This window comes from Cnephaeus nilssonii (assembly GCF_951640355.1).
Source record: "Cnephaeus nilssonii genome assembly, chromosome: 10".
Classification (NCBI taxonomy): Eukaryota; Metazoa; Chordata; class Mammalia; order Chiroptera; family Vespertilionidae; genus Cnephaeus; species Cnephaeus nilssonii.
The window spans coordinates 53,610,825-53,624,788 of record NC_137081.1 but is presented as its reverse complement, the minus strand read 5'-3'; the positions used below and the strand labels follow the sequence as shown (position 1 = coordinate 53,624,788).

The window sequence follows — 13,964 nt, the reverse complement described above, 5'->3', positions numbered from 1 at the left end:
GAAAAGAGAGAGAAACAATTATAACTGATAAATATTACTATGCTATGATCATCATATGATTTATGAAGCATTATGGCCCTGTTAAGGGCTAAAAAATGTCAAAAATCACTAATATGAAAAATTCCTAACTGAATAGATAAAAATCTTATATAATAAAAGCCTAATATGCTAAGTTTCCGGTTGTCTGGTTGTCCGTTCAACCAATCAAAGCATAATATGCTAATGATATACTAAGGCCGCTCAACTGCTTGCTATGACGTGCACTGACCACCAGGGGGAAGATGCTCCAACTGGTAGGTTAGCTTGCTGCTGGGGTCTGGCTGATTGGGACTGAACGAGATGGGCCAGACACTCCCTAGAGCCCTCCCACGGTCCCTCCTCAGCTGGCCAACCTCCCGTGTCCCTCCCTGGCCCCAATCATGCACCAGTGGGGTCCCTTGGCCTGGCCTGCATTCTCTAGCAATCCAGGCTGAGGGACCTCCCCCCACCCCCGCAGTGCATGAATTTCATGCACCAGGCCTCTAGTATTCTATAAAATTGCCAGCAATTTTAGAAATTCAGTGATTTAGGACTTAAATGTAAGTTTCTTTTTTTTTAACCTTCAAGTGTTTTATATAGGTGCTAGAGGCCTGATGCACAAAATTCGTGCAAGGGGCTTGGCCCTTGCAGCCCCAGCCAGCCCTCCCTCACAGCCCTGGCTGGTCCTTGCAGCCCCCTGCAGCCCAGCCAGCCCTTGCAGCCCCTTGCATCCTCAGCTGGCCCTTGCAGCACTATTCAGCCTTGGCTAGTCCTCCCTCGCAGCCTCGGTCGGCCCTCGCAGCCCCGGTTTCATCCGGACAGTTGTCCAGAAGGATGTCCAGACAGTCGTTCTGCTGTTCAGTCTAATTAGCATATTAGCTCTTTATTATATAGGACTAGAGGCCTGTTGCACAATATTCATGCAAGAATAGGCCTTCCTTCCCCTCGCTTCGCTCCTGGCTGCCAGGGAGCCTGCAAGTCCTCTCTCCTCGGTGGAGCACTGCTCCTGTAGCATCCTGCCCCTCCTGGCCACTCCACACCTGCATATGCAAATTAACCCACCATCTTTGTTGGGTTAATTTGCATACTCGCTCCTGATTGGCTGTGGGCATAGTGGAGGCATGGTCAATTTACATGTTTGTCTATTATTAGGTAAGATTATATAGGATAGTTATATAGGTATAGTTATACCTATATTTTATGTAGGTATAGTTATTTCCCCCTATCTGAAACTTTTGGCCAGCATAACTATTCTTCCCTATTGGGTTTCTTTTCGCTTCCTGAAAATTTTTGCTCCCTGAACACTGAGGACAGATCCATAGCTTTCTTTATCTTCCTTTGGAACTCTGCACATTAATCATTCTGACTAGCCCTTTTGGTTAGTTATTTTTGACTGATCCACTGTTTCCTAACTAGTTAGTGCAACATATTTGTCCTCTGTTGGCATTGGATCATTTGATTACACAAAACAGTAATATAATATCATATAGGGAATTGGAGTGGTATTGCATTGAGAGAGGAAGCTAGGGCAAAATGACACTAGAGAAAGAATGAGGAAAATGGTGGGGGATGGATGGGGTAGGAAACACAATTTATGTTAAGATTCATTAGAAATGTTGGGATTAGCTTGCCTGGTGTGGCTCAGTGGTTGAGGTCATGGTTTGATTCCTGGTTAGGGTACATACCTGGGTTGTGGGCTTGATCCCCAGTGGGGGTGTGTGTTCAGGAGGCAGTCATTAGATTGATGATTCTCTCTCCTCACCATTGATGTTTCTAACTCTCCCTCTCCCTTCCTCTGTCTGAAATTAACAAAAGCATTAAAAAAATGTTGGAATTAAATTGGTCATCTATTAAGATTAGAGGGCAAGTCCCTAAGAGAATGAGATTTGGTGCTTATGCCAGAGCAGTAAAAATCATTGTTTTCTCTTTATTCCTTTCATTTGTCTTTAGAAACAATCTCAGATATATATTACTATTTATTTCACTCCAAGAGGGCAGTGTATCCATTTGGCACCATGATATCAAGGTTCTTCTATTCTCCATTCCTGGCAAGAAGGCCCAGGGAATGAGGGCTGAGCTCAGTTCTCATAAGTTTAGTCCTTAGGAGGTGACTGCAATCATTAGATTTTATCCAACAGGCCTAGTAAGTATTTTCCCTATAGTATAGTCCCCAAGTTATACAAGCTTCTCTAATCGAATGGAAAAATTATCGAGACTCAAATATTCAGTTTTAAGCCCTAGCCAGTTTGGCTCAGTGAATAAGAGTGTTGGGCTGAGGACTGAAGGGTCCTGGGTTCGATTCCAGGTTTCAGATTTGATCCCCAGTAGGGGGCGTGCAGGAGGCAGCCAATTAGTGATTGTCTCTCATCATTGATGTTTCTCTCTTTCTTGCTTCCTCTTGAAATCAATAAAAAAATATTTTAAAAAATATTCAGTTTTAAGACCTCTCACTAAAGAAAAATGAGTATTCTTTTATTTTCTTTTGCATCTCTTTCAATTACCATTATTTTTTCATGAAGTATAAATACTTTCTTAGTTCTATAACAGATTCATTATAACCACTGATGAAACATTTATATCAAAATACTTTTTCAGAGCTAGACAAATTAATATAAAAATATGAGTTTTTTGTTTTAATATGTTATTCAACAACAAAAAAGAATGCCTGTTAAATGAAAGAAACTGAGTGACTTGGGCTAGCTTTTACTTACTTTCAAAACCCATGAAACCAAGAAGCAATTGAATATCTTTATATTTCTACTTTAAATATATGTATTTATTGATTTTAGAGAGAGAGGAAGGAAGAGGGATAGAAAGATACAAACATCAATGAGAGGCATGTGCTCTGACTGGGAATAAAAATGGTGACCTTTTGGTTCCTGGGTCAGTGTTCAACCTCTGAGCCACACCAGCTGGACTATTTCTACTTTTTATTATTAGGATAAAGCATCATGGACCTACAATATAATATTCAATGTTTTGATGATATTTATTTGTGTAGGTGGTTGAAGTTTGAAGAAGATGTGGAAGATGGAGGAGAGAGGTGGAGCAAGCCTTATGTGGCAACTCTTTCATTACACAGCTTGTTTGAGTTGAGAAGTTGTATTCTGAATGGAACTGTGTTGCTGGACATGCATGCCAATACTTTAGAAGAAATTGCAGGTATATCTTTTTTCCCCCCTTTAGCCTATTTCACTCTTATGCCTATAGCTGATCTTTGTTATTACCTTTTCCTTATAATTCTATACATGTGTGATCTTTGAAAAAATAAATTCTCACGATCAGTGTATGACATCTTAAAAATAACTTTTCCGACCTTCTTATTTAACATAAAATAAGTTGAGTATCAGAAAAATATGGTTTAACTGGTCCAGTGGCATGTCTAGAACAAGAATCTAGATATCCTGTCTCCCACTTAGTTTTTATTGTTTTCACCATTATATTTAATTAGACTGTCACCATTAGAAAATGTAAGAAAAAAATCATAAAGCTAGAGATTGATATTTTTCAATATTAAAGTACATGAAATAACGAAGTAAGAAAATTTTATTTAGTAAATGGGAAAAATGTTAGTTTACAAAAGAATAGGAAGGTATGATCATTTATTTTAAACTCTAGAATCCTAGAGGCTGCCAAGTGATGCAGTTGATATTAGTTTGTAATTGAATACTATGACCAGCCCCTGGGGTGAATGATTTGCATTAGAAGCCTATATGGCAACATCACACAAGCAGTGATATTTAGGAAGCATCTTTCTGGTATTCTAGAAATAGAGGCAAAGAGCTCATGTATCTTATGGTCTGAAAAACAAACACATTTTAGTAAAAACAAAATAATACAAAAAGCCCAGAAATGAGTTTTGAAAGAGTATAAATGAAAAGGTTAATGGAGATTTTAAAAATAAAAGCAAAGCAAGGATTCAAGCAGTCTTTAAAAATTCCTAGTTCGGCAAGGGGAAAAAAAGCAGGTCCATGTATATGTGGAATTTTTTGTGAAATAGAAAGACTTAAGGGAGATGTCACTGTCATAATTATATTGTAGAGATGAGGGGGGGGGGGGCGGAAACTCACCAAACTGTGTGTTTTTGATCACATAAATGAGAGAATGTTATTAGAAATTAGAAAAATAATGTATTTAATTTAATCTTCAGACTAGCCTCATGAAGTGTCAGTCCCATTTTTAACGAGAAAGTAGAAATTCTGAAACTTTCATGGTCCAGGTTCCATGGAAGGGCCTCTGACTTTAGCCACGTGCTCCTTTTGTTACACTACTGAAAGAATGAGACCGAGGGCCGAAAACCAGGACTACAGGCTTTATTAGAGGAGAAGGACCCTGCCGGGCTGTCTCACAAGGGGAGAACAGCAACACGTGCAGAGGTGAACACGCCTTTTGAGGGGAGGAATGGGAAGGGATGGGGCTTAGGGTACTCGGCACACTCTGATTGGTGGTTTCATATAAGGCACATGATTAGGCACTTAGGTACTTAGGAATCAAGAGCTTAGGGCATTTGGCAGGTGCTGATTGGTGGTTCAATGTATAGTCCATATAAGGTGCCTGGTTAGGTGCTTGGGAATGTCCAGGCCACAGGTGCAGGTTACTTCATACTCCGTCCATCAGTTGGGGAAAGGGAGGATCTATCAACTACATTACTGTCTGAAGAAAGAGTAAGTTTCCAGGGGATATAGCCCAGATTTTAATGGCAGTTTGATTAATTTAAAGATTATTTATTTGGTTGTTGGTGCTGATAGGCATGCATACATTGCATTACATGTGAAAAGTAAGTATGGGAAGATATCTTGGACTTATAATAGTAAGCCTAAACAACAACAACAACAAAAACAAACAAACAAGAAAGATAACCTTTCTTCCCTAAATTTCATATAACACCTATGAAGAGCTTATTACTCTTTAAAATATATAATTAGAGCCTAAAAGACCGTGTAAAGTTAAATACAGTATTTTTTTTTTAAGAAAAACACAGAAAGGATTCAGTAATGGGTCACACTATACCAAGACTTAAAATGTTAACTTAGAAATTAGCAAACTTTCTGTGGAATAGTAGCTGTCCAGCTCATTTTTTTAGCTTTATATTATGGGGTCTTGCTAATGCCCAATAGACTTTTTTTTTTTCATTGACACATAATTGACATACAATATCCTTCATTGACATACAATGTTACCTTCAGGTCTATACCATAGACATTTTAACAATATTAATTCAAGTCCTTCACCCATTTTTTAAATCAAGTTTTTAAAATTTTGTACATTCTTTATATTTTTTTTGATAGCAACCCTTTATCAAATGTATGATTTGCAAATATTTTCTCCCATTCAGTAGGCTGTCTTTTTATTTTGTTGATAGTTTCCTTTGTTGTGCAAAAGCATTTTAATTTGATGTAGTCCTACTTATTGTGCTAATGCTGCCTTTGCCTGAAGAGACTGAGCCAAAAAATATTGCTAAGATAAATGTCAAAGAGCTTATTGTCTATGTTTTCTCCTAGGAGTTTTATGGTTTCAGGGCTTACATTTAAGTCTTTAATCTAGTTTTAACATATTTTTGTATATGGTGTAAGATAGTGATCCAGTTTCATTCTTTTGCATGTAGCTGTTTAGTTTTCCCAGCACCATTTATTGAAGAGACTTTTCCCCATTATATATTCTTGCCCCTTTTTTATAGATTAATTGACCATATATGTGTGGGTTTATTTCTGGCTGCCTATTCTATTCTGTTGATCTATGTGTCTGTGTTTATACCAGTATCATATCATTTTGATTACTATAGTTTTGTAATATAGTTTCAAATCAGGGAGCATGATACCTCAGCCTTGTTCATCTTTCTTAAGATCGCTTTGAATCTTCTGAGTCATTTGTGGTTCCATACAAATTTTAGGATTCTTTGTTCTAGTTCTGTGAAAAATGCCATTGGTACTTTGATGGTAATTGCTTTGATTCTGTAGATTGTTTTGGGCAGTATGGACATTTTAACAATATTCATTCTTCCAATCTATGGGCACGGTGTAACTTTTCATTTATTTGTGTTGTCTTCAGTTTCTTTCATCAATGTCTTATCATTTTCAAAGTACAGGTCTTTCACCTCCATGGTTAAATTTAGTCCTGGTTATTTTATATTTTGATACAATTGGTAGGGGAGAGTCACATAATAGGAATAGAATCACAGTTGTTTAATAGCTACTCATTATAGAGAAGAGATTTTCATACAGACCCTGGGAAATTGAAGGACATGTTACAAGGCTGTGAAGATAAGGCAGCCTAGAGCCCATATCAAGGACAGAACCTGTCTGAAGGAAGGGCATTCTGGGGCTAATATTTTCAAGGACAATGAAAGAAGGCAGACCCTAACAAATCACTAACTTTAGATTTCCCCCACCCACAAAATCTATATAAGAGTTTATTTGAACTGAAATTAGAGAGAGCAGAATTTTCAGGATGACTTGCTGCTCTCCTCAAACTGCTGGCATTACTGGAATAAATGGTCATATTATGATTCAACCCTGTCTCTGCTTAATTTGGTTCAAGTAGTGACAGGTGACCTCAAGCCCATTTAGTGCCTGGCATCACAATTGTGTATGGGACTGTTCTCTTCATTTCTCTTTCTGATAACTCATTATTAGTGTATAGAAACACAACCTGTTTCTGTATACTAAGTTTGTCTGCTGTGACTTTACTAAATTCATTTATTAGTTCTAATAGTTTTTTGTGTGTGTATGGAGTATTTAGGGCTTTCTATATATAGCATCATGTCATTTGCAAATAGTGACAATTTTACTTCTTCCTTTCCAATTTGGGTGCATTTTATGTTATTTCCTTGCCTAATTGTTGTTGCTAGGTCTTCCAGTACTACACTAAATAAAAGTGACTTGAATGGCTATCCTTGTCTTGTTCCTGACCTCAGATGAAATGCTTTCAGGTTTTCACCGCTGAGTACAATGTCAGCAGTAGGCTGGTCATGTGTGGCCTTTGTTATATTGAGGTACTTTTCTTCTGTACCCACTTTGTTGAGCATTTTTTAAAATCATAAATGGGTGTTGAATTTTGTCAAATGCTTTTTCTACATCTTTTGAACTGATGATCTAATTTTTATCCTTTGTTAATTTGGTGTACCGTGTTGATTGATTTGCAGATGTTGAACCATCCTTGTGTCCCTGGGATAAATCCCACCTGGTTATGGTATGCCAGTGGCCCGGTGCACGAAATTCATGCATGGTGGGGGGTGAGGGTGTCCCTCAGCCCGGCCTTCACTCTTTCCAATCTGGGACCCCTCAGGGGATAACCGGCAGTCAGACATCCCTCTCACAGTCCAGAACTGCTGGCTCCTAACCGCTCTTCTGCCTGCCTGATTGCCCCTAACTTCTTCTGCCTGCCAGCCTGATTGTCCCTAACTGCTCCCCTGCTGGCTTGATTGACCCTAACCACCTCTGCCTCGGCCCCGCATCCGGGACCCAGGATTCCCTCCTCCAGCCAACCACAGGCACCCGGGATCCGGGCTTCCCTCCCTCTGGTCAGCCATAGGCGCCCAGGCCAGCTGCAGCTGCAGGGGATGGTGGGTAGGTGGCTTTGCCTGGGCTGCAGCCTCAAGTGCTGGCAGCCCGGGACCGCGAGGTGGGTGGCTTCTCCATCTCCCGGGCCACAGCCAGCTGCAGGTACTGGTGCCCGGGACTGCGGGGTGGGCAGCTTCTCCATCTACCAGGCTGTAGCCTGCTGCAGTTGCTGGCTCCTGGACCGCAAGCGGGCGGCTTCTCCGTCTTCCCTAGGATGCAGTGTGGGAGACTTCTCCGGCTGGCTGCGGCCTGAGATCATGGGGCAGGCAGCTTCTTCATCTCCCAGGCCTCACCCAGCCTCAGGTGCATATCTCGGAAATGGATTAATCCAAATCAATGTTGGATTGGCTACCTATAAGAAGGTGCCAAATTTCTCAATCTGGCAAAATTAGCCTCAGAAAATACCCTTTATAGTTTTACCAGGCTTTATGTTTCTTAAGCATATAATTTCTTCTGCTTTCTTTAAGAATTTATTCCTACCAGGAAATCGTCTCCCATTAACTTCACTAAAACTCTCCTGTTTATTACCTTAGCTCAGTTTTATTGTTTAAATTTATGCTTCCTTTCTTTAACCCTACCTTCTTCCCCAAACTCAATTCTGTAGAATTTGTGAAGGCTGTTAGCTGTGTTAAATCTAGCTTTTAAAAGCAAATTACAGTTTCTAAGTCTATCTTTGAAGTAGTTCAGTGGAAGTTCAATATCCCAGATAGCTTTTTAGTATTTATTCTGCTCTTCTAATTAGTTTCTATTTTTCTGTCTCCAGAGTAGCCCAACTTGAATATCCTATTTTAAAAGTAGATCAGTTTGTAAAATATCTCTCATAAACTGTAAATACTTTAGAGTTAACACCACATAGAAAAATATTATTACAAATACTTAATCATTATGACCTTAGATGACTTTTCAATTATTAATGAACAAGATTCCCTCTCTGAGTAATTTTAATTTGACTTATTTAATACAAATATATTTGTTTCTACCCTCAATGAAATCTCATTTAAACATTTCTTCCTATAGCTTGTAATTATTTTCTTATTGTTTACTTACTACTATTTTTACTTGGTGACAAATAAGCTGTACTGTTAAGTAATATATCACAGACTTGAGGCCTGGTGGATGAAATTCATGCATGGGGGGTGTGTGTCCCTCAGCCCAGCCTGCACCCTCTCCAATCTGGGACCCCTCTATGGATGTCTGACTGCCCGTTTAGGCCCAATCCCAGTCGGACATCCCTCTCACAATCGGGCAGTTGGACATCCCTCTCACAATCCAGTACTGCTGGCTCCCAGCTGCTCGCCTGCCTGCCTGCCTGATTGCCCATAACCACTTCTGCCTGCCAGCCTGATCACCCCCTAACCACTCCCTTGCCAGCCTGATTGACGCCTAACTGCTCCCCTGCCGGCCCAATTGCCCCTAACTGCCCTCCCCTGCCAGCCTGGTCGCCTCTAACTGTCCTCCCCTGCAGGCTTGGTTGCCCCCAACTGCCCTCCCCTGCAGGCCTGGTCCCCCCCAACTGCCCTCCCCTGCTGGCCTGGTTGCCCCTAATTGCTCTCTCCTGCTGGACTGCCCTCCCTGCAGGCCTGGTCCCCCTCCAACTGCTCTCCCCTGCAGGCCTGGTTGCCCCCAACTGCCCTCCCCTGCAGGCCTGGGTCACCCCTAACTGCCTTCCCTTGCAGGCCGGGGTCCCCCCCCAACTACCCCCCTTACAGGCCTGGGTTCCCCCAACTGCCCTCCTCTACTGGTCTGATCGCCCACAACTGCCCTCCCCTGCCGGCCATCTTGTGGAGGCTATCTTGTGTCTACATGGGAGCAGCCATCTTGTGTGTTGGAGTGACAGCCAATTTGCATATTACTCTTGTATTAGATAGAATAATTTGTGACCATAATGATTAGCAATAAGGCCTGAAATTTTCTCTTTACCTTTATCTATCACAATTTTCTATATGTTAGGTAGTTACTAACATATTAGTCACTTATTTCTGTTTTCCAAAACCTAGATGTAATAGTTTATTTTAAGGGCTCTAAACCTGAGTACTTTGCAAAATGCCTGGGCTCTGCAGCATTAATGTTTTTTAGGAATTTTCTAGCAGAAGATTATGACTCAGATATTGTTTTAGAATGATGAAGGATTTTTATATCAGTATTCTGATGTTTTTAATAGACTCTTAGATCATTTTTTAAAGAGGTTTTATAGACTTAGTAGGAGAAAATCCCATTTATATCTGGCAGGTCTGTTAAGAATTTTTCTGGTATAATTAAAGTAGGATTTTCTTTTGGATAAAGTTAATTTAAAAATGTCTATTTCCCAATGTTTCAGGGAACTCAGAATAAATGTAAACTTCTTTCTTCAAAATATTACTTAACACTTTCAAAACCCTTTCAAAATATATTTTCTTACCACAATTTATTCTGATATGAAGATTAATTGTATTAAAATTATTCTTAATTATATTTTACAAATCATAGGCAATTTTATGGTCTGTGTTAATCTCTTTAAAATATAACACTGTAAAGATGAATAATGGAAATATTCTTTCTGCAAGGTGTATACTTTAGCCTAATTCTGTCAATGAGAGTAAGAAATTAAAACTAAATTAAAGTTAGTACCATGGAAAGATTAATCATTGCTCTCAACTCATTAAATTAAGTTTTATTGTCTAAATTCTTTCAGTGAAGTAAAAATCCATAGTTTGCTCTACTGAATGTAATATGCAAATTTAGGAGTATGGGAATGTCATACATTTTAAAACATGCTTACACTATTACAGTCCTTGGTCTGGAAAGTATGTATTTTCTTAGTAGTTTATATTTTTAGTAAATACATTTCTTAGTGCTGTCAACTAAATTGTAGGATTTAAATCCATCCTATTTCCCACTCCTCCCTGAACATTCTTTAAAGTTAAGACAATGGGTTTTTAGGACAAAGCATTTATATGATAATCTTTAAAGAGTTCAGAGATTTATATAGAATCTATAAAATTACATAGTCTCTAGAGCAGTGGTTCTCAACCTTTCTAATGCCACTACTTCATAACTGTAATTTTGCTACTGTTAATGAATTGTAGTGTAAATATCTGTGTTTTCCGATGGTCTTAGGCTCTATAGCAGCGGTTCTCAACCTGTGGGTCAGAACCCACAGGTTGAGAACTGCTAGCAGGGTTGCCTACGACCATCGGAAAACACAGATATTTACATTACGATTTATAACAATAGCAAAAAAACAGTTATGAAGTAGCCACAAAAATAATTTTATGGTTGGGGGTCACCACAACATGAGGAACTATATTAAAGGGTCATGGCATTAGAAAGGTTGAGAACCACTGCTCTTGAGGGTTTCATTCAGTTGTTAAATAGATTGATCATAATGAAATAATTGTCTGATTTGACCTAGAGGATGTTATTGGTGAGTGAAATAAGTCAGCCAGAGAAAGACAAATACCATATGATTTCACTTATATGTGGAATCTAAAGAGCATTATAAATGAACAAACTAAATAGAAAGGGACTCATAGATACAGAGAATGGACTGATGGTTGCCAGAGGGAAGCAGGATGGGAGACTGGTGAAAGAGATTAAGGGATTGAGAAGTACAGATTGGTTACAGAATAATTACAGGAATGTAAATTACAGCAGAGGAAATATAGTCAGTAATCTATACTAGTAAAAGGGTAATATGTTAATTAGACCGGGTCAACTGGACATCTTCTGGTCATCCTGCCTTCCTTCCAGACAAAGCCAGGGTGGCAAGGGCCGAGGCAGAGGAGGTTAGGGGTGATCAGGTCGGCAGGGAAGGGCAGTTAGGGGCGATCAGGCTGGCAGGGGAGGGCAAGGGAGGGCAATTAGGGGCAATCAGGCCAGCAGGGGAGGCCAGTTAGAGGCGATCAGGCTGGTAGGGGAGGGCAGTTAGGGGCGATCAGGCTGGCAGGGGAGGGCAGTTAGGGGTGACCAAGCTGGCAGGGGAGGATGGTTAGGGGTGATCAGGCAGGCAGGCAGGTGAGTGGTTAGGAGCCAGCAGTCCCATATTGCGAGCGGGATGTCCGACTGACAGTTTAGGCCCGACCCCACAGGGATTGGGCCTAAACTGGCAGTCGGACATCCCTTGAGAGGTTCCGGATTACAGAGGGTACAGGCCGGGCTGAGGGACCACCCCACCATGCACAAATTTCATGCACCAGGCCTCTAGTCTATATATATAAAACCCTAAGCAACTGGTTGACTGGTTGACTGTTTGACCAGTTGCTATGATGCAGACTGACCACCAGGGGGAAGACGCTCAGTGCAGGAGCTGCCCCCTGGTGGTCAGTGTGCTCCCACAGCTGACTGACGGGCACCAGATGCTGGGCTCACAGCTGGCAAGTGCAGGTGTGGTAGCGTGAGCCTCTCCTGTCTCTGTGGCAGTGCTACCGAGCGGCTGCGGCAGGTGCAGCTGGGCCAGGATAAGCAGGAGCAGCGCCTGGCCTGGGCTCGGGCCCCTCCTGGCCACCTGCCATTTCGCGCACTACTACATCTTTCGGGGGATGTTGGACTGCTGGTTTTGGCCCGATCCCTGCAGGCCTGGCTTTGTGCACTACTACCAGTTTCGGCCTGCCTGGCCTGCGGGGATCGGGCCAAAACCAGCAATCCAACATTCCCCCAGGGGTCCCAAATTGAGAGAGGGTGCAGGCCAGGCTGAGGGACCCCACCAGTATACGAACCCGTGCACCAGACCTCTAGTATTGTAATAACTGTGTATAGTGTCAGGTGGGTATTGGAAATTCTGGGGACCACTTAGTAAAGTATATGATTTTCTAATGCCATACACCTGAAAGTAACACAAAGTAATATTGAATATAAAAATTTTTAAAATAAAAAAGTTACAGTTTGAGTCAAAAAATAAAAAATTGTCTGATTAAGATGAAAAATAATTTTTCATTTTCTTAGGTCTTTTTACACAAATGCTACTAGTTTTTTCAGAGCCAGCTTAGTAATAGAAGAGCAAGACCTATTTATCCTTTTTTCTTCTTGCTTCTTTTCTTATCATCCAGATCCTGGCATTGTGCTTTGGCAGGCCAGTCTGTATCATTAGGCATGACAGCCTGCTGAGATTGTGGGACTTGACTCTGGGCCCAAAGCCATTATGGTCCATTATCCTTCCCTACTTCTCAAGGTTAATACTAACATATATTATAGTGGTGAAGAGAACAATGTAAGTGATCAGTGGATCAGACTCCCTTTGGTACTTAAACATCACCTCAGTATAACTTATATTCTTAAGCAAGATGATTAACTTTTCCAGTTCATTAAGATGTTATTTGATGCAGTTATAGCTCAGAGGAGTTTGCTGTGTATGTCTGTGTGACTAATGAGCAGATGAGTTTTTTCCTATTTGCTTTCTCTTATGTAACTCTTTCAAATAAAGACCTTATTTCTGAAACACTGTGAAGTTAGTGACTTACAGGTTTTTGAGGTACTCAAGCCTGGAAAGACTGTGCTTTAGTAGGAATTACAAATCATAACTATGTCCATGGTTTATTATATGACTCATTTTTATTCTGATTAGAATATTGAACTGGGGATCATATCACGGCTTATAGATGAAACTGCCTTACAATGGCACATCTCTGATGTTTTAATAACTTACTTTACAATTCCCAATATGAGGTATATATTGCATATTTTATGTACACTTTTCAATCTTGGTAAGATTTTAGTATAAAGTCATGTATATTGACAATTTATCCTTTCCTTATTTCAAAATTATTCCAGGAGTATTATAACTACTGATCTCCAGAGAACTGAGATATAGATGAGTTATTCTATACTATCACTGATTTTCAGAATTGGAAGGGACTTTGGAGGTAATTATAGTGGACATTACATTACAGCTGACTTTGAAACATGTATACTCTCCCTTTCCATTTTAACAGCAAAGGGATAGAGCAAAGGTTGGCAAAGTATACTCTATGTGCAAATATGGCCTACTGCCTGATTTTGTCAGGCTTATGAGCTAAGAATAATTACTACATTTCACATGATTGAAAAATCACAAAATGATTAATATTTTGTGACATGAATATGATATGAAATTCAATTTTCAGTGTCCATACCAGTGTTACTGAAACACAACCATGCTTATTTGTGCACATGTTGTCTTTGATTATTTTTGTGCTGTAAAGGCAGAGCTGAGATTGTATGGCCCCCAAATCCTAAAATACATGATAGTTGGCCCATTATAGAAAAGGTTTGTCTACCTCTGGTTTAGAGAACTGACTCTAGAGTATAGGTCAGTTCTTGATTCATTTAAGGCTTCATGGTGGTGGTGGTGGGGCATTGCTTTTGCCAGTGACTGGCTCAGCACAGGCAAAGCTGTGCCACTTGACAGAGGAGAATTTTTCCTGGGCAGGGGAA

The 13,964-nt window shown here is 40.3% G+C and overlaps 1 protein-coding gene across 7 annotated transcripts in view; it reads left to right on the top strand.

Annotated features, from left to right (window-relative positions):
• The window catches only part of SLC4A10 (solute carrier family 4 member 10), a gene marked incomplete at both ends in the record, with an annotated part of 246,251 nt that overhangs the window by 121,781 nt on the left and 110,506 nt on the right, over nucleotides 1–13,964 (top strand). For all 7 annotated transcript variants that reach the window (XM_079782957.1, XM_079782954.1, XM_079782956.1 and 4 more), the window contains one exon: nucleotides 3,020–3,180. In XM_079782957.1, coding sequence (XP_079639083.1) covers nucleotides 3,020–3,180 — 161 coding nt within the window. The remainder of the gene's footprint in view (nucleotides 1–3,019; nucleotides 3,181–13,964) is intronic.